The sequence below is a fragment of the Lissotriton vulgaris genome, chromosome 4_1 (genome assembly GCF_964263255.1).
Source record: "Lissotriton vulgaris chromosome 4_1, aLisVul1.2, whole genome shotgun sequence".
NCBI lineage: Eukaryota > Metazoa > Chordata > Amphibia > Caudata > Salamandridae > Lissotriton > Lissotriton vulgaris.
Genome location: NC_141691.1, coordinates 1,216,082,254 through 1,216,102,212, shown reverse-complemented (window position 1 = coordinate 1,216,102,212; position 19,959 = coordinate 1,216,082,254). Strand labels below are relative to the sequence as shown.

The 19,959-nt window shown below is 52.0% G+C and overlaps 1 protein-coding gene across 4 annotated transcripts in view; it reads left to right on the top strand.

Moving 5' to 3' along the window:
* LOC147723070 (INO80 complex subunit C-like) overlaps nt 1-19,959 on the top strand; it is a 169,995-nt gene that overhangs the window by 49,985 nt on the left and 100,051 nt on the right. For all 4 annotated transcript variants that reach the window (XM_086965429.1, XM_086965428.1, XM_086965431.1 and 1 more), the window contains exon 3: nt 16,110-16,220. In XM_086965429.1, the coding sequence (XP_086821555.1) occupies nt 16,110-16,220 (111 nt within the window). The remainder of the gene's footprint in view (nt 1-16,109; nt 16,221-19,959) is intronic.

Below are 19,959 nucleotides of genomic sequence, written 5' to 3'. Positions count from 1 at the left end.
AGTCTTTCCCTATCTCAACGACTGGCTGTTGAAGACGTGCTCGCCCCAGGCTGTCGACTCCCACCTCCAGACTACGCCAACCTCCTGCATTCGCTGGGGTTCACCAATCAATGTGCCGAAGTCAAACCTGATTCCCTATCAGAAGCTCCTTTTCATAGGAGCAGTTGTGGACACAGCGCAATTTCGGGCTTATCCTCCCAAGCAGAGAGTCCTGGATATTCGGGTTATGATTCCAATCTTTCAGCCTCTATACCGAGTTTTGGTCGGAATCGCCTTGAGGCTGCTGGGCCTCCTGCATCCTGCTGGTGGACTATGCAGGTGGCATATGCAGGCTCTGCAGTGGGACCTGAAGCTCCAGTGGGCACAGCACCAGGGGAATCTTTCCGATTGCATCCAGATCTCTGAAGGCACTGCACACCAACTACAGTGGTGGCTAACGAGCCGGGATTGGATCAACGGCAGATCCCTCTCCCTTCTCCAAGCATGGGATTTGAGAAAGTTCAGGTTTTGCTTCTGCAAAAAACTTTATCGCACTGGTTGTACTTCGGGAATTGGAAAGTGTAGGAACTGGGGTCACCAGTTCCCCGGGGTTAGCCTGGCATGAGCAGGTAGGCACCCGAAAGCTCAGTTGTTAAGTGACTACACAGCACACGCATCCACTGAGACACTAAATGCACGCAATGACTGAGTCCACACCACTGAGTTGTGATTTAAAACAATAGGCTTTTATCTGGAATAAAATGATAAAATGCATGGTAGTCAATCACTTAATACCTTCACTTAGGAAAGCATTTCATCAGGGGTGCAATGCAATAATCACTGTAACCTTACACCATAACTATTTCATTCAATTAACAACCCCTGCAGTATAGCACTTTAGGCATTTGGGCAACAGTTCCTTAGATAAGAATCAACATTTCATGAAGCCTGCCCCTGCAAGGAATTCATTCAAGAGACATTCAAGCGCATTTCATTAGGCAAAGAGATCCAAGCGTTTGGTGAAAATATGCATTTCATTAAACCTATAAAACTTGGCTTCGGCATAGAAAACATTTCCTCGGGCCAGAATAATATTTGAGTAACCACTTCCAGTAAGAACAAGCATTTCATCACGTTAGAATCACAGTTCATCACAAATCAGGCCGGAATAAACATCCCCTTATATAAATAGTAGCATTTTTTAGTACTAATGACCCATTCCTCAGGCAAAAGTAATCCTGGAATTGATCAGGGCCTTCGATGAACTCATTCCGCAGTTCAGGGGCCTTCCTCGACTAGATTAGGGCCAACGGAGCCCAGTCACCAGTTTTCCCCAGGGAGGGGCCAACTCAGGGCCTCCCGGGGCCTTCCGCCCTCCTCCCTGGGGGTTTCCTGTCTTTTCGGCTGTACTCGAGGCCCACGGGACCTAGCAACAGTTCCGGCAGGGGAGGGGCGGCCCGGGGCCTACTTCGATCTCCCTGGGGACCCCGCGTTCACTTCTGCGGCCGCCCTCCTCCCCCAGGGGGTTACCTTTTTGTCTTTGGCTCCTCAGGGAGCCCTTGCAGAGGATTCTGGTGTAGGGAGGGCCCGGGCTTCTTTGGGGGCCCTCCGGCAGTGTTGCTGGCCTTCGATCACTCCCACGGCCCGAGAACCAATCAGGGGCTGGGAGAGGAGGGGCCAGGCCAATCGCGGGGCCTGCCTTGGGGGCGCGCCAGCCAATGCCAATGGCTGCGCGGCGCTCGGCAGAGGCGGGGCAGAGAGTGCGCCCCCGTCACTTGAGGCAGAGGCCGGCTTCAGGCCTAATGCGGCCTGGTGTCACGAAGCGGCCCTCTCTTGGTCCGGAGGCCACCAAGGGGGGGGCGATTAAGGCAGCGCAGTATCACCGGGGGAGCGCCGTGGCCGCGTCTGGGTCAGACGGCCTCGGGCGTGCTTTGGTGCCGCGCGACGGCACCAAACAGCAGGCGGGAGTCCAGACAGGACAGCAGGGGCCGCGGCGGTGAGTCGGCCTGCCAGTGCACTTGGACTTCAAAGCGCCGCAGGAGGGGGGGGGTGGGCAGTTTCAGTCAGCGCTTCACAGGGGCATACAGCGCGCTTAATGGCCACAACAATCCTGGCCGTCTACTGCTTCTCCGTGGGCATAGCGCTGCTGGGCCACAGCGTGTCGCAAACAGGGAGACGCTTGCTTGATATAGCGTCTCGGGGGCACAACAGATGGGCGGCCCAGCGCTGGGATTGTCAGCAATGTTCAGGCAGATTTGGCGGTGAAGATATGGCAGGACAGCAATTCCGGCAGGTCAGTCAGGGGGAGGCAGGCAGGACAGCGCAGGCCCAGGTGAAGGCAGGGGGTGCACAGGGGCAGCACAGTCCAGTACCTGGTTGATCCCCCAGTAGTCCTGGTTAGCGCAAGTGAGCTTCTTCGTGGCGCCTGTTGGTTCTGGCGCCCTTTGGCTGAAGTGGATTCCTGTTCACTTCAGGTGGTCCCTGGGTTTCCCTCCCACCGGGCCAGATCAGTGGGCTAGCTCAGGGTTCCTCACTCTACTTGGAAGGCAGCACCTAAGCCCTGTCACTCCCAGTGGTGTAGGTCCCTGACTAGGCCCTACCGCCTAAGTCTCCTGCGTGGGTCCCCCAGGAGAGTGATGCCCCAACTGACTAAAAAGTTTCCCTCCCTTCCTTATATATGCCCAGGTCAGGTGACGACTCTCTAAGGCGGCAAAAATAGACTCCGCCTCTATTCTGGAAGGTTCCAGGGGCTTCCCCACTCTAACTATGGGCAGGCGATGGAAGGCTGGCATTGCAACAATGTTTGGGGTCCCAGTCAGCTCCTGGCAACTAGGGTGCTACTAGAAAAAGACCACGCTGCAGTAGCAGTGGCCAGTGGCAGCCATGTTTGAAGTAGAGGGCACCTGCACCTTAGCATTGATTGGCAATGGGAAGGTGCCAGGGGACCTAAGGCCAACGAAAGAAGGTAGGAAAAAATTAGGCAAGGGCGAAAAAAAGTAGGGAAAGACCACCCTAGGGCTGACAGGTCTAACATGCGTCCCCCCCCAGCCGAAAGAGGGGAGAGCTACCCAACCTCTAGGGAGTTCTCGTCACTAAGGCGGAAAAACCGGGAGAGGCCGTTGGCATTGGCGTGGTCAGCTCCGGGCTGATGTTCCATCCTAAAGTCCATCCCCTGTAGGGAAATGGACCACCTTAGTAACTTGGGATTTTCGCCTCTCATCTGCATGAGCCAGCGAAGGGGTCGGTGGTCGGTTTGAATCAGGAAGTGAGAGCCAAAAAGGTATGGCCTCCGCTTCTTCAAGGCCCAGACAACAGCGAAGGCTTCTCGCTCGATGGTACTCCATTGCCGTTCCAGAGGGAGGAGTCTTCTGGAGATGAAGGCCACAGGTTGGTCTTGGCTGTTGTTGTGGAGTTGCGATAGCACGGCGCCTACGCGTGCTCAGAGGCGTCCGTCTGCACGATTAATTCTTTCTGGAAGTCAGGAGTGGCCAGCACCGGAGCGGTGCACATCGCGCGCTTCAATGTTTCGAATGCCTCTTGGCAAGTAGCCGTCCAGATCACCTTGCGTGGCTGCTTCTTGGACGTTAGCTCTGTCCAGGGGGCTACGATGGTACCATATCCCTTGGCTAACCTGCTGTAGTATCCAGTGAGGCCGAGGAAAGCTCAGACCTCAGTTTGGGTCTTGGGGGGGCTCCCAGGTCATGATGGTCTCGATTTTTGCCTGGAGGGGTTGCACCTTACCCCCGCCCACCAGGTGTCCCAGGTACACAACAGATCCCTCTCCAATCTGGCACTTGCTAGCCTTGATGGTCAGGCCAGCACGTTGCAAAGCCTGCAGCACCTCCTGGAGATGCTGCAGATTGTCCTCCCAGGTGCTATTGAAGACAGCTATGTCATCCAGGTACGCTGCTGAGAAGGACTCCAGGCCAGACAGCACCTGGTTCACCAACCGCTGGAAAGTGGCCGGGCCATTCTTGAGCCCGAAGGGCATCACTCTGACTTGGAAGTGGCCCTCTGGGGTGGAGAACGCTGTCTTCTCCTTTGCTCCATCGGCCATGGCAATCTGCCAGTACCCTGATGCCAAGTCGATGGTGCTGAGGTACTTGGCTGCTCCCAGCCGGTCAATCAGCTCATCTGCCCATGGGATCGGGTGAGGGCCTGTCTTGGTGACAGAGTTCAAGCCCCGATAGTCCACACAGAACAAAGTTCTGGTGTGGTGCCCGGTGGGGCCGCTTTCGGTACCAACACGACCGGACTAGCCCACAGGCTGCTGGAAGGTTCGATCACCCCCAGCTCCAGCATTTTGGACACCTCACCCTGGATGATGTTCTTCACTTCCTCGGACAGCCGGAAGGACTTGGTTTTTACTGGCGGATTGTCCCCTGTGTCCACATCATGGGTACACAGATGTGTAATTCCAGGCGTGAGGGAGAACAAAGAGGCGTGCTGCGCCAATACCTGGCAGCAGTCCCTCTATTGGTCTGGGGTCAAGGATGGGGAGAGGACCACTCCCTCTACCGATCCATCCTTCTCCTGGGCCGCCAGAAGGTCAGGAAGAGGCTCACTCTCCTCCTCCTCGCTCCCATCCGTCACCATGAGGAGAGCAAGCTCTGATCGCTCATGGTGAGGCTTCAGGCGGTTGACGTGGAGCACCTGATGGGGCTGTCGGGGGGGGTCTTCAAATCCACTACGTAGGTAATCTGGCCTCAACACTCCACAATCTCGTACGGACCAGTCCACCGGTCCTGGAGGGCACTAAGCTCCCCAGGCTCCATGACCCACACCTTCTTCTGTCCAGCGTCCAAATCCACCGTGTGAGCGTTGCGGTCATACCACTCCTTCATGACGGCTTGGCTAGCCTCCAAGTTGTCTGAGGCTTCCTTCCACAGCTTGGCCATCTGGCTGCGGAATGCCAGTTTGTAGCTGACGACATCACAGGGAAGCTTCTTCGAAGTCTTCTCCCACCCCTCCTTGACAAGGCTGAGGGGTCCCCTAATGGGATGGCCATAGAGCAGTTCGAAGGGGCTGAACCCGACTTCCTTCTGTGGCACCTCGCGGTACGAAAACAGCAGGCAAGGGAGGAGGATGTCCCATTTCCGCCTCAAGTCCTCTGGCAGGCTCCGGATCATCCCCTTCAAGGTCTTATTGAAGCGCTCTACGAGCCTGTTAGTCTGGGGGTGGTAAGGAGTGGAGAACCGATAGGTCACTCCGCACTCCTTCCACATGGCCTGCATGTAGGCCGACATGAAGTTTGTGCCCCTGTCTGACACCACGACCTTGGGGAATCCCACTCTGGTAAATATCCCCATCTGGGCCCGCGCCACCACAGGTGCAGTGACGGTCCTCAGGGGAATAGCCTCTGGGTACCGAGTGGCGTGGTCCACTAACCCCAGATGAACCGGTGTCCCGCAGAAGTCGGAGGGTCCAACGGCCCAACGATGTCAATTCCGACCCGCTCAAAAGGGGTCACGACCGCCGGGAGCGGTTCCAAAGGGGCGTTCACTTTGGTCACAGTCTTGCCACTTGCCTGGCAAGTCTTGCAGTAGGTGTCAGAGGCAGCTCTCATCCTGGGCCAATAAAAATGTGAGCTAGCCTCGCAAAGGTCTTGTCCTGACTCAGGTGTCCAGCCAAGGGTATTTCATGCGCCAATTCCAACACGAAGGCCCGGTAGCATTGGGGGACCACTAAGGCCCTCGAGGATCCATGCACCGGAACCTTAGGCTCACTGTAAAGGAGGCCATCCTCCCAGTACACCTGAAAACTGCCGGTCTCCTGATCAGTCGCTTGGGCTTCGGCCTGTCGACGCATGCCTTCAAGTGTGGGGCACTCCTTCTGCGCTCGACAGAATTCCTCCTGGGTAGGCCCTCCTTCCACATGCCACTCTGCAAGGGTTGGCAAGTCCCCCACGGGAACGACATCCACCTCCACGGACTCCGGGGGTACCTCCGCGGGCTCCCCCCTCCACAACACTCTCTCCTCGTCACGACCAGCATTGGGTTGAGCCTTTGTCTCAGGCTCCAACCCAGGTTGAGTTTCTTGCCGGGCAGCCATGGTCCGCATGACCACGCAAGTCCACCCTGGTAACCCCAGCATCTCAGTGTGGGCCTTAAACTCCACTTCCTTCCAGGCGGTATGTTCCAGGTCGTTTCCTAGCAGACAGTCCACAGGCAAGGCAGGACTTATCGCAACTCTCAGCGGGCCTTTAACTCCTCACCACTCAAAGGGAACTTGAGCCACGGGATAGTAGCTCAAACTGCCGTCAGCCAACACGGCCGGATGGAACACATCAGGTACTACCTGCTCAAAGAACACCAGCCGCCACACTACGGTGATCATGCTGGCACCTGTGTCCCTCAGAGCGTCCACCTCCTCCCCATTGACCTTCACCCTCTGCTGGTACTTAGCAGTATTCGATGGTAAGGGTGTCACTGGGACCATCTCTCTATCACTACAAAATGGGAGTCTAGAGGGAAAGACAAATAAAACTAGGACGCCCTCCACTCAGTAAGCTAATCAACAACAGTCCTAGTTCTTGTGGCAATATTTGATTATTAGTCTATATACTATATGTATAGATCAGAGAGGTTGTTGTTTTTTTAAAGAGGCAATAGACTGAAACATTTGGACTATCCTTATACTGAAAGGATTCCCTCGGGTGACGAATGTCCACCGTTAGTGTTTACAGACTAATAATCAAATATTGCCACAAGAACTAGGACTGTTGTTGTTGATTAACCATCTCTCTATCCCCAAGTGAAACCAGAGTCAGGCCTGTCCACTCCACTCCCCTTCCCTATCTAGGGGCAGCTCCATCCCAAGCGCTACACTAGCCACCCTGGGACTCCTGCCACCTGTTGGGGCTCGGGACGTTTGTGACACTGGGTATCTCCCTTGTAGTGTCCAACCTCCCCGCATTCATAGCACCGGACAACTTTTGGCTGCTGACTCTTGTCAGGGTAAGTGGGCTTCGGGGAACTGGACTGAGGTGGGGTACCTACTCCTCTCCCAAACTGTCTAGTTTGTGGGCCTCGTGAGAACTCCTTTTTATCTCCCCCCTCTTTCTTCTGGGGGACGCCATCTCCCCCGGGCCCCTTTGTGTGACACCCAGGTGCTGACCCAAGTATCAACTGAAGTAGTGTGGCTCACTGGCTAGAGGCGGCAGACCCGAGAGCAGAGGACGTCCCGGGACCAGGGTTCGATTCCCGGCGCGGCAGGTTTCTGGACCAGGGTCAGCGGGCTCGATAATTCTCTCGCCTCGGTGCCCACTCTGATCAGCGATCACACTCGGCAACTCTGGGCATTAGCTTGCCTCATCTTCACTAACGGCCCCACCAGACCGCCGGGGATGCCTGATGTCACCCTGGAGATACCCATTAAGGGACCATCTCTCAGGGAAGCCAGGAAGGGTTTCGCAGCGGTCGAAGCGCCTTGGGACCCTACGGGTAAGTAGTGCGCTATATAAATGCCTATACATACATACATACAGCCTCTACTGCAAGCTCACGGGGATCAGTCAGCTTGCGGTCCACCAGATGTTTGCGCAGCTCCGGAAAACATTTATCCAAGAGGTGCTCTCTCAAAAAAAGATTGTACAGGCCCTCATAATCATGCACCTCGCTGCCACGCACCCAACCATCCAGAGCCTTTCGGGCATAGTAAGGAAAAATCCACCCAATTCTGCGTGGACAGCTTATGGCTGCCACAGAACTTCTGGGGGTACCTTTCGGGTTGAGGCCAAACTTTTTCATGAGCGCCTCCTTCATGGGGGAATACCTGAACTGGTCCGCCTTATCCAAGTACAGGAGGGTGTCCCTGACATTGGGAGGTATATAACGATACAGGCCACCTCCCCAGTGTTTCTCGGGCACCCCATGGGCGGTCAAGGCCACTTCATACGTCTCCAACCACCTAGCAATGTCATCTCCCTGCGTGTAGCTCGCTATCACCTCCTTGGGTAACCAAAATCTGGGCACCTGTTTAGCCGCTTGTACGCTGCCACCATTAGGACTTCCTGGCGCACCTAATTGCAATGCTCGCAGCTCCATTTCTTTAAGCTGGAGCTCGTGCGCCAACTTCTTTTCCTCCATTGCTAATCTTTTTTTCTCCAAAGCAAGCTTCTTATCCCCCCTCTCTCTCTCTCCCTCTCGTGCTCTAACTTGGCAAGCTCCCACTTCAATCGCCTCTCCTCCCTCCTGTCCTCATCCTCCTGCGACGACGCACTCCCCCTGGATACACTACTCCCTGCCCCGGAACGTCTTCCTGGCAACACATTGTCAGACATATCAATGTTGAACAGGCCTGGGTATTCTTGAGTGCCAGCCTCCCCTTGTGTGACCTGCCCCTCCTGTTCCCCATCCCCTCTCCCCTCTGGATGGGCCCTTACCCATGCCCTCAAGGCGGTACAGAGTTCTTCCTTTGCGGCTCTCCGCCCAACCGGCACCCCCATCCCCTGACAAAATTCCCAAATCTGCACCACTGTGTACTCCTCCAGATCGGCTAGCTGGAACTCCATTTTGCCAGGTGGGGACCCAGATTAAATCAAGGAAAGATGCTAGGACGTGGGTACAATACTGGGTCAACACAGGTCTCACAGTCTCTACAGGCTAGACAGTGGGGGGTCAATTGAGCAAGCTTGTAGGCACGATAGGTGTCCAGTCTAATTGCAGCGCACTCTGTCCCACTGGAGGGTGCTGTATAGTCACAGGTCCTGAATCCCACCACTCGCCACCAATGTAGGAACTGGGGTCACCAGTTCCCCGGGGGTAGCCTGGCACGAGCAGGTAGGCACCCGAAAGCTCAGGTGTTAAGTGACTACACAGCACACGCATCCACTGAGACACTAAATGCACGCAATGACTGAGTCCACACCACTGAGTTGTGATTTAAAACAATAGGCTTTAATCTGGAATAAAATGCAGGGTAGTCAATCACTTAATACCTTCACTTAGGAAAGCATTTAATCAGGGGTGCAATGCAATAATCACTGTAACCTTACCCCATAACTATTTCATACAATCAACAACCCCTGCAGTATAGCACTTTAGGCATTTGGGCAACAGTTCCTTAGATAAGAATCAACATTTCATGAAGCCCGCCCCTGCAAGGGATTCATTCAAGAGACATTCAAGCGCAGTTCATTAGGCAAAGAGATCCAAGCGTTTGGTGAAAATATGCATTTCAATAAACCTATAAAACTTGGCTTAGGCATAGAAAACATTTCCTCGGGCCAGAATAATATTTGAGGAACCACTTCCAGTAAGAACAAGCATTTCATCACGTAAGAATCACAGTTCATCACAAATCAGACCGGAATAAACCTCCCCTTATATAAATAGTAGCATTTTTTTTTAGTACTAATGACCCATTCCTCAGGCAAAAGTAATCCTGGAATTGATCAGGGCCTGCAATGAACTCATTCCCCAGTTCAGGGGCCTTCCTCGACTAGATTAGGGCCAACGGAACCCAGTCACCAGTTTTCCCCAGTGAGGGGTGAACTCAGGGCCTTCCGCCCTCCTCCCTGGGGGTTTCCTGTCTTTTCGGCTGTACTCGAGGCCCACAGGACCCAGCAACAGTTCTGGCAGAGGAGGGGCGGCCCCGGGGCCTCCTTCGATCTCCCTGGGGGCCCCGTGTTCACTTCTGCGGCCACCCTCCTCCCCCAGGGGGTTACCTTTTTGTCTTTGGCTCCTCAGGGAGCCCTTGCTGAGGATTCTGGTGTAGGGAGGGCCCGGGCTTATTTCGGGGCCCTTCGGCAGTGTTGCTGGCTGTTTCCGGGCCTTCGATCACTCCCACGGCCCGGGATCCAATCAGGGGCTGAGAGGAGGGGCCTGGCCACAGCAGCCAATCGTGGGGCCTGCCTTGGGGGCGCGCCAGCCAGGACCAATGTCTGCGCGGCGCTCGGCGGGGGCGGGGCAGAGAGTGCGACCCCATCACGTGAGGCAGAGGCCGGCTTCAGGCCTAAGGCGGCCCGGTGTCACGAAGAGGCGGCCCTCTCCTGGTCCGGGGGCCGCCGAGGGGGCGATGAAGGCAGCGCAGTATCACCGGGGGAGCGCAGAGGCCACATCTGAGTCAGACGGGCTCGGGTGTGCTTCGGTGCTGCGTGGCGGCTACAAACAGCAGGCGGGTCCGGACAGGACAGCATGGGCCGCGGCGGTGAGTCGACCTGCCAGCACACTCGGACTTCAAAGCGCTGCAGGGGGGGGGGCAGTTTCAGTCAGCGCTTCACAGGGGCATACAGCGCGCTTAATGGCCACAACGATCCTGGCTGTCTACAGCTTCTCCATGGGCATAGCGCTGCAGGGCCACAGCGCGTCGCAGACAGGGAGGCGCTTGCTTGATATAGCGTCTCGGGGGCACAACAGACAGGCGGCCAGCGCTGGAATTGGCAGCAATGTTCAGGCAGATTTGGCAGTGCACATGTGGCAGGACAGCAATTCCGGCAGGTCAGTCAGGGGGAGGCAGGCAGGACAGCGCAGGCCCAGGTGAAGGCAGGGGGTGCACAGGGGAAGCACAGTCCAGTACCTGGTTGATCCCCCAGTAGTCCTGGTTAACGCAAGTGAGCTTCTTCTTGGCGCCTGTTGGTTCTGGCGCCCTTTGGCTGAAGTGGATTCCTGTTTTCTTGAGGGGTGGGGGGGGGGGGGGGGGGTTGAGTTGAAGGCTTGTCAGCAGGTCACTTCAGGTGGTCCCTGGGTTCCCCTCCCGCCGGGCCATGTCAGTGGGCTAGCTCTGGGTTCCTCACTCTACTTGGAAGGCAGCACCTAAGCCCTGTCACTCCCAGTGGCCTAGGTCCCGGACTAGGCCCTACAGCCTAAGTCTCCTGCGTGGGTCCCCCCGGTCAGTGATGCCCCAACTGACTAAAAAGTTTCCCTCCCTTCCTTATGTATGCTAAGGTCAGGTGACCACTCTCTAAGGCGGCAAAAATAGACTCCGCCTCTATTCTGGAAGGTTCCAGGAGCTTCCCCACTCTAACTATGGGCAGGCGATGGAAGGCTGGCATTGCGACAATGTTTGGGGTCCCAGCCAGCTCCTGGCAACTAGGGTGCTACTAGAAAAAGACCACGCTGCAGTAGCAGGGGCCAGTGGCAGCCATGTTTGAAGTAGAGAGCACCTGCACCTTAGCATTGATTAGCAATGGGAAGGTGCCCGGGGACCTATGGCCAACGAAAAGAAGGTGGGAAAAAAATGAGGCAAGGGCGAAAAAAAGTAGGGAAAGACCACCCTAGGGCGGACGGGTCTAACAGAAAGGTATTTCCAATTCACATGGAAACTCTTGCAAATCGTGAATTACAAATAAGATGCTGTGTGAAAGAAGCTTCTCCTCCTATTTGCAATCCGGAATGCAATGTATTAATGCTTTGTGACCACAGTTGTATTTATATAGCTCTTACTACCCCTAACGAGGCATCAAAGTGTTTTTCCTGTGAGTAGCACGCTACTGCAAAACCCATAAAGATTGGTGGTGAATTAGTATAGGGAAATATGACCGTAATTTAAGTGGTGGATATAATGTCAACTAGAGGACACGTTTGGTGTGGCCCTCCAGGACTCCGTACCAGGCTCTGGACCTCAGAGTCAAATGACTGGCCTAGGCCTCAGCAAGCACTCTGGATTATCATGTTCGTTGGGCCACAAAAAGTTAGAATACCAGATATCACATACATGTGGGTCACTCAGGACAGGGGTACACATCAGAAGATCACCCAGGCGAGCATTCATTGTCCTAACACTGGCCATCACTCTTAAGGCATCACTGTAATTTCCAGCCAAGCCCACAGTAATCCATGAAAGCAGTATATTACAAATATGGTTATCTAAGCGGGCCGAGTTTGCCTGGCTTCAAGATGGCTGCATCCTGAGTAAGCTCCCGTGATTGATCGATAATGCTGCAGGAATGTGAATATCCCCTAGCAATCTAGAGTGATAATTGAAAGACTTCACAGGAACAAACGTCCCGTATCCTGACATTGCCTAGCCAATGACTATTTTTGTCCAAGGTATACGGAAGATTGCGACCAGCAGGGGCACGGCCTACCACGCATGGTGAGATGCTGTCCTCCAGCGCGAATTTAACTGCAGAGAGTGACCTGGGTGTCCATGGCTGCCAGGACTTGTGGACGTGTGAAACTGCACCAGTTGTCAGGATTGCTGAAAGGTGGGGCACGAAGACTGCTCTGCCCACATTACTGGGACGTGACCAGTGCCTCCGACCCAGTGCCGGATGAGGCCTACCTATGCTCATTGGAGCCCTGAGTGCCTTCACCTGTGATGGAGCGCTGTGGTTGCCGTGGTGTGTGTGCTGTGGTCCTGGCTGCCCCAGTCACTGCTTTGCAGCTGCGCGTTGATCCCCAGCGGCCCCAGGGATATTGTAGTGAATGGTACTGGTCCGGTAGGGCGAGGCGGGAGCAGTGCTCCCCCACCCCTGCAGAGAGAGGACAGGGCCCGCTGAAGGCATTTTATACGAGCCCTGAGGTGAGATGCACATGGTGTTGAGGCTGTGCATATGGCTGTTGACCACATCAGGCGCTGGGCCACACCAGGTAGCATTGAGGCCAGTGCAAGACACTTGCATACTAGCTTAAACTACTCAGCAACGCGACACAGAAGCTGTTTGGTGCGTTTTGTGGCGAGCGGCGCACGTTATTCGATGCATAATGGGGAAACCAGACAAGCTACAGCAAAGGCTGCAGTTCGAACAGCGCAAGTCCACCGGGACAGGAGATGAAGAAAAGGAAGGGCCTGCGACGGAGCAGGGGGCAATGAACGCTGAAGAACCAGTTACTTACCTTCGGTAACGATATATCTGTAAGAGACCTAGATCAGTTATAGATTCCTCACCTTAGAATTACCCCCTGCCTTCAGACTGGATCAGAGAATTTTTTCTTCAGCAGTACACCTGGACGTTGCTAGGTGGCTTCGGCTGACTCCATGTTCGTCATTGGCGTCGTGGTCACCGGAATGACGCTGCGATATCATCTTAGACGCCGACCCTGCGCGCTGACGTCAGTTCTTTACATGACATTCCACGCCAGAAGTGCAGAGCCATGCAGGTCACTGACCCCTGGTGCACAAAACTAGGGCCCTGCAGGAAAATCCCTTACCTTGGAAGTCAGTTTCCAGAACGGGGAGAATGGGCGGGGCGGTGAGGAATCCATGACTAATCTATCTCTTACAGATATATATATTGTTATTGAAGGTAAGTAACTTGTTTATCTGAAAGACAATTAGTTCTGAATTCCTCACCTTAGAATAGATACCCCAGCAATACCAATCCCAGTGGTGGGTCTGTAAACCAAGGTCACACCAGAAAGTCGTGGAGAACCGAACGGCCGAAGAAGCCGTCCCTCCGGACTTAGCTGTCCAGGCAGTAGTGTTTGGTAAATATGTGCAGTGAAGCCCATATACCCGCTGGGTAGATGTCATGAATCCAGGTCCAACTACAGTAATGGCTGCCAACGCCCTGATGGATTGGGCACACAACCCCACCGGAGTTTCCTTTTTCGCTGAGGAGTAGCAGATTTTGATGCAAAGAATGACTCATCAGGAGATGGTTCGTTTCTACATGACCCAACCTTTCTTAGCGCCCACAAAGCCACCAAAGAGCGGGTTATCCACCCGGAATTGCTTTGTGCGGTCCAGATAGAAGTAAAGTGCACATTTTGGATCCAGACGGTGGAGCCTCTCCTCCTCTTTAGAAGGCTACAGGAGTGGCAAGAAGGTGGGCAAAGTGATAGTCTGTCCTATGTGGAAAGAGGTAAACACTTTGGGAAGGAAAGAAGGCCTAGTGCGAAGGACAACTTTCTCCAGGAAAGGAGGTTTTGAAGAAAGAGCCTGCAGCTCACTCACCCTGCGAGCAGAGGTGACCGTAACCAGAAAGGCAGTTTTAAGAGTCAGAAGTCTGAGAGGACAGTTATGTAGTGGCTCAAAGGGAGCACACATAAGATAGGTCAGAACCAAGTTCAAGTCCCACTGAGGCATTGCAAAAGGAATTGGAGGATACAAGTGAGTAATGCCCTTAAGAAAGCGATGTACAATAAGGGACTTGAAGAGAGAAGGCTGGTCAGGAAGCCAAAGAAAGGCCGAAATGGCCGAAAGATAGCCTTTTAGAGTGCCCATAGCAGAGCCCAGCAGGGCCAAAGAAAGAATGAAGAGGAGAACCTCTGAAAGAGGGGCAGAAAGGGGATCCACAGAATTTGCTGCGCACCATGCCACAAATTTGTTACATCTACAGGCATACACCGTTTCGGTGGAAGGACGCCTGGCTGCCAAGATAACGTTACAAACTTCGGGAGGAAGGTCTAAAACTGTCGACTGTCACCACTCAATCTCCACGCAAGGAGGTGGAGGCTGGACAGGTTCTGGCGGAGGACCGTCCCCAGCTAATGCGACAGAAGATCCTCCTGAAGAGGCAGTCTGATCGGAGGATCGATGGCCATGTGTAAAAGCTCTGGATACCAGACCTATCTTGCCTAGTCCGTAGCCACAAGAATGACTTGGTCCAGTCGCGCTTGATACTCTTCAGCACTCAGTTAGAAGTGGTAAAGGCAGAAATGCGTATGTAATACTGCATTGCCACTCGCGGCGAAAAGTGCAGCTGAGCGAGGGCCGCCTGGAAAACGTGCAGAACTGCTGACATTTTTTTATGTCTCTATTTTCTTTGCCTCTCCGCCATTATACTTGACAAGCAAATAGTAAATTGCCTAGGTTGTTATTTTCACATGTCATGTCCCTGACCTATGAATTTCCTGCAGTTGTCAAACAGGGGGTCCTTGTTGTTCTCACTGAACTGCTGACATTGTGCATTCTCTTCGGTGGCAAAAAGATCTAACCAAGGCTCTCCCCACCGGTAAAAGAGACCTTGCACCACCTCCGAGTGAAGACGCAGTTCGTGATCCACTATGCACCGGCGGCTGAGTTCCTCCACCCTGGCAAGTGTTGAACCACCAGGGACATGCCCGATGTTCCAGCCACTTCCAGAGACGAAGTGCCTCCTGACATAGGGTCCACAACCCCCCCTCCCCCCCCAACCCCCCCCCGTTTGTTGCAGTACCACATGGCGTTGGTGTTGTCAGTGAATACCTGCACTACTCTGCCTTTTGACAGAAGGAAGGAATGCCTTCAGTGCAAGACGGATCGCCCGAAGCACCAGAAGGTTGATGTCGAGTCGGGACTCTACCGGCGACCAGAGGCCTCTGATCTCCGCCTCTCCCATGTGGCCACACCACCGCAGAAGTGATGCATCTGTCATCACTCCGAACTCCGGTTGAGGAAGGGAGAGGGATCTGCCATTGACCCAATCCTGGTTTGTTAGCAAGCACTGCAATTGGTGTGCAGTGCCCTCCGAGATCTGGATACAATCGGAAAGATTCCCCTGATGCTGTGCACACTGGAATTAGGTCCCACTGCCGAGCCAGCTTATGCAACCTGGCATAGTTCACCAGCAGGATGAGAGAGGTCATGTGGCCCAGTAGCCTCAGGGTCAGAGCCCCAGCATCTGATGCATATTTTGGGTGCGTTTGTGAAGCCATGTGATCTGGTGCAACGTCTGTGGTCAGGTGAATAATGGGATTCAGATGTCACATTGTGAATCTCTCCTTTCGCTCTTACTTCCCCAGTTAGTTAGCATAAACCCCTCTGTGCCCTTTGGGCATGGTGAATTTTATTTGAGTTTTGGAGGGTTGGATGGATTTGGATGGCTTATCTCATAATATTGGGCAACCTTGTGATGTTATTTTCTGGATGTGTATGTCTGATTTTCTCTTTATGAAAGTGTAATTCTTTTTAATAAAAAGCTTTTCTCTGTTAAATGTTATTGTAATGTTTATTGATATTGACAACCTTCCAGAGATGCCTCTGATTTCTCCGCAACTCCGTTTGAAATCACACACACACACACTGCAATACTTGTGTTTATGTTCAGTCCTTTGCAGACTAAGAAAGGGTACAGTATTAGTTTGTACCTGTGCTTTGCAGCTTCCTGTCTCTACATGGATTGTATTGTACTTTGTTACAATGCACTGAACCAGCAGATGTGCTTGTCCACCTAGTTGATTTTCTAATTCAATCACGTTTTGTTCGAAGAATCAGATTCATGTGTAGTTTAAAAAAAATATCTTATTATTGTTCTTATTTTGCAGAACGTTTCTGTAGACTCCACAGTTGAGACTAAGACGCTAGCCATAGACGCAGCTTTGCCACCGGTGGAGCCAGCTGTCAAACTCCTGCCTTTCAAGGAACCTAACTTTATTGTGAGTTAGTAATAGATTCTGTTAATGAAAAATGTATTTGCTTGACTAAATGACATACCCATCTTGTTGGTGAGTTGACTCCAAAGAACCCCTTCCTGTTCATCTTCACATCCTTGATGTTGCGAATTACTCTAGTATGTGATAAACTGTTTTTCTGCAGTGTTTCACAACTGATAAAATAGCAGATGCTAGGCTCAGCATCTTTAACAAGAAGCTCCTACTCTTGTTAGAATATTTTCCAGGGTAATTTGGGATATTATACATTTATTTATGATGGTTTCAGACCCTTGGTATTATTGAATGATTAAAGTTTTGTCTGGGTGGAAGTTGCGTCCCTATTGATGATCAACAGAAGGCTCTTGTCTATCAGAAAACTTAATTTAGGAGAATGGTTAATTTTGTGTGGCGGGTGGATGGATAGGTGGACTATAAAATTCTAAACCAGCAGAAAAAGGAGAACCTTGATATGTGATCTGTCATTTTACCTGATGAGAATTTCCATTTGAATCAATGAACAGACTGTCTGTCCTTGAATTTGGCGGTTTCAAGTTCCTTCGTGGGTCTGCTCTTTATTTAATGTAAGCGTAATGTGAATCTTTACAAAATTGTCCAAGCAGTGATGTTTCTGCCCTACCACTTGCCAGTTCAGAACATTGAGACTGACCCCACAAGTTAACACTACTAGGATACTAGGAAGTTAATTTGTTCAATCTCTTTGTCATGACCAGCAAAGATTCAAAAATAAAAGTTGCAGCCTTGTGAACGTGAACAATAAATGTTTACGAGTAAGAGCCTTTTTTTTGTTTTTGTTCTTTCTGACACATTACATAATTCCCCTGCTCCCCCTCTCGCCGCCCCTCACCCCACAGGCCCTATTTATGAAGAGAGCTCTATACTGGCCTGAGTCAGAGTAATCGCTTGTTATTAAATCTCTGGCTTTCATCATCTAGCTTTTAGTTAGCTCTTCTATTAACCCCTTAAGTGCTGCGTCGGTGCATTGGCCGACGGCAGCACTACCTCCCCAGTGCTGCGCACGACCATTGGATGTCCATTCAGCACTAGTTCCAATGGACAGCGCAGCACTGGGGAGGGATGTTTACTAGCATCTATGAGGTTAAAAGTCTGGTGTCACGCCTTTCGTTACTGTTGGGAAAGGAAATGTGCCTTGAATTGTTATCAGAAGGTGTACCCTGACCAAAAATTCTCTGTCCACATGTCTGTCCTGGTTTTTGTTGATTCATTGCCACAGCGCAGACAACAACCATGTGGATGGCCTCCTGTAAAATAGATTAATACCAAGAGTCGAACTCTGACCTAGAAGAGTACCTCAAGTGCTCGGTTTCTGAGAGTGACAAGCGTTGTTTTAGTGGATTTAGAACGAGTATTCTTTCCAGCAAAGAATTACAGCAAAAAGAGCAAGCCTTTTTAGTATTTTGCTTAGCAGCTTTACCTGTTTGACAGACCTGTTGTCACCAGTACAAACACCATCCAACATAAGTGGCTTTTAGATCAACCCTCTTTAGGCATTGGATTAATTTGGTAGCAATTGTAGCATTTGATGGGCTGTACGACCAAGCAATGGAAAACATCACCCCACAGCATTTCACAGAATGTTACATTAATGCATTGCAGTTCCCATTGGTGATGTGACACTTACTGCTTCGTCCAGTGGTGATGGCATCCAGTAAAAACAAGCATTTGCAATGCAATAGGTCTCGCATTAAGAAAGTGTGAGCTATTGGTATTGTAAATGACACATTTTTTTAAAGATGTGTTGGCTTTGAAAATATATAAATTAATAGCATTGTTATTCACTAAGCCAATAGCTTACACTTTCCTAATGCGAGTCCTATTGGCTATGGCAATGCTTGTTGGTAGTAAGCAAGGACAGTGCTGTTGTGGTGCTGACTGATGATGTGGTTGGGGCTGAGTGATGTGGTGGTGTATTAGTGATGTGGTCGTGTATTAGAGTGATGTTGTGGTGTCCCAGAGTAATGTGGTGGTGTCCCAGAGTGATGTGGTGGTGTCCCAGAGTGATGTGGTGGTGTCCCAGAGTGATGTGGTGGTGTCCCAGAGTGATGTGGTGGTGTCCCAGAGTGATGTGGCGGTGTCCCCCGAGTGACGTGGCGGTGTCCCCCGAGTGACGTGGCGGTGTCCCCCGAGTGACGTGGCGGTGTCCCCCGAGTGACGTGGCGGTGTCCCCAGAGTGACGTGGCGGTGTTCCCAGAGTGACGAGGGGAAAGAGAAGGATGTAAGCGTGAGTCTTTGAAGTCTGATGCGAGGCAAATGGTGGTTTGTGACGTGGCTGGTGTGGCAGGGGAGTGGGAGGCATTCCTTTGAAGTCTGATGCCGAGGCTCAGGGAGCCAATGGCAAGCCGCACACGTCGCACATGCACTGTCCAGAATCCACATTCAAAAGCCCTCTTGGTAAGCTACCCAAGATACCCAAGCCATGCCGGTATAGCATGGCTTGGGTATCTAATTCAAAGGTAAGAAATATGCAGCTAAAAGTCTGTCAGATGAGCAAGTTACTTACCTTCTGTAACACATTATCTGTTGGAGACTGTCTAAATGCAGATTTCTTACAGCCCCAACCCTTTTTCCCCCTTTTACAGACTGATTTTGTTAGGGCTAGGGCTACTCTCCTTTTCAGGGACCTAGTTTTGCACATAAGTACGTCAGTTATTTCTTTGCTCTGCACTTCTATCGTGGAAAAAACGAAAAGTACTGATGTCCGCGTGGCTCCTATATAGTTACTGCAAAATCATAACTGACTCTATTGACGACTTCACGTGGAGCTGAATGGAGCCACCTGACAGCTCGCTCAAGGGGTATTGCTTAGCTAAAGTTTCCAGATCAAGCCTGATGCCTGGGAAATTCAAAGGTAAGGAATCTTCAGCTAGATAGTCTCTATCAGATATTCCGTGACTGATGGTAAGTAACTTGTTCAACATATATTCAGGGCCCTTCCTTTACTGCAGTATTTTTGGTACATGCACTGTCAAATTCACCTCCCAAATACAAGAACTGTCGAGTTTATTGTAAGTCAGCTGGAAGTGCTGCCTAACCATCCATACTTCAGTGAAGACACCTGGGGCCGTATTGCAGATATTACAGGGGTGCAGCTACTCTGTTTGACACCAGTTAGTGATAACTTTTAATGCCCTCAAAGCTTGAAAGTAATACTTCCCTAGGATATAACCACAGGGGTCCCTGGCTCCTTACATATGAAGACACATGGGTGCTGCTGCTGTGCTGTTTGTTATCAGCTGCCACCGAGACCTGCTCATGTTTGAAGTAGGACACAGGAAGACAGTGGCTACTCGGATCACATTGGAGCCGCTCTACTCTTTGCCTTTGGCCACTGCCCAATCCCACTGCGATCTCTCTTTGGGTACGCGGCCTTCGCCCTCCCCTCGCACTACATGACCTGCGGTCACTTTATTCCCAACAGACAGTGCTTTTGGAAATTGATGAACATACACTACGCTCCATCAGCTGCTCACAGTTCCACTTATTTTGCCCAGTAGGGAGGGCAGCTGCTCTGTTCACCATCAGCAGTGACCAAGTTCCAGTCACAAGTGACGGAATGAATGAACAAACCATGCCAACCAAACCACGAGGTGATTGTAGGCCACGGGGCACACTAGGGCAGCTGCACTGTTCGCCATCGGCTGCCTGCCCCATAGTCTCACTAACCTCTGTTCCCCATCAGCTTTCTTATAGTTTCGCTATTACC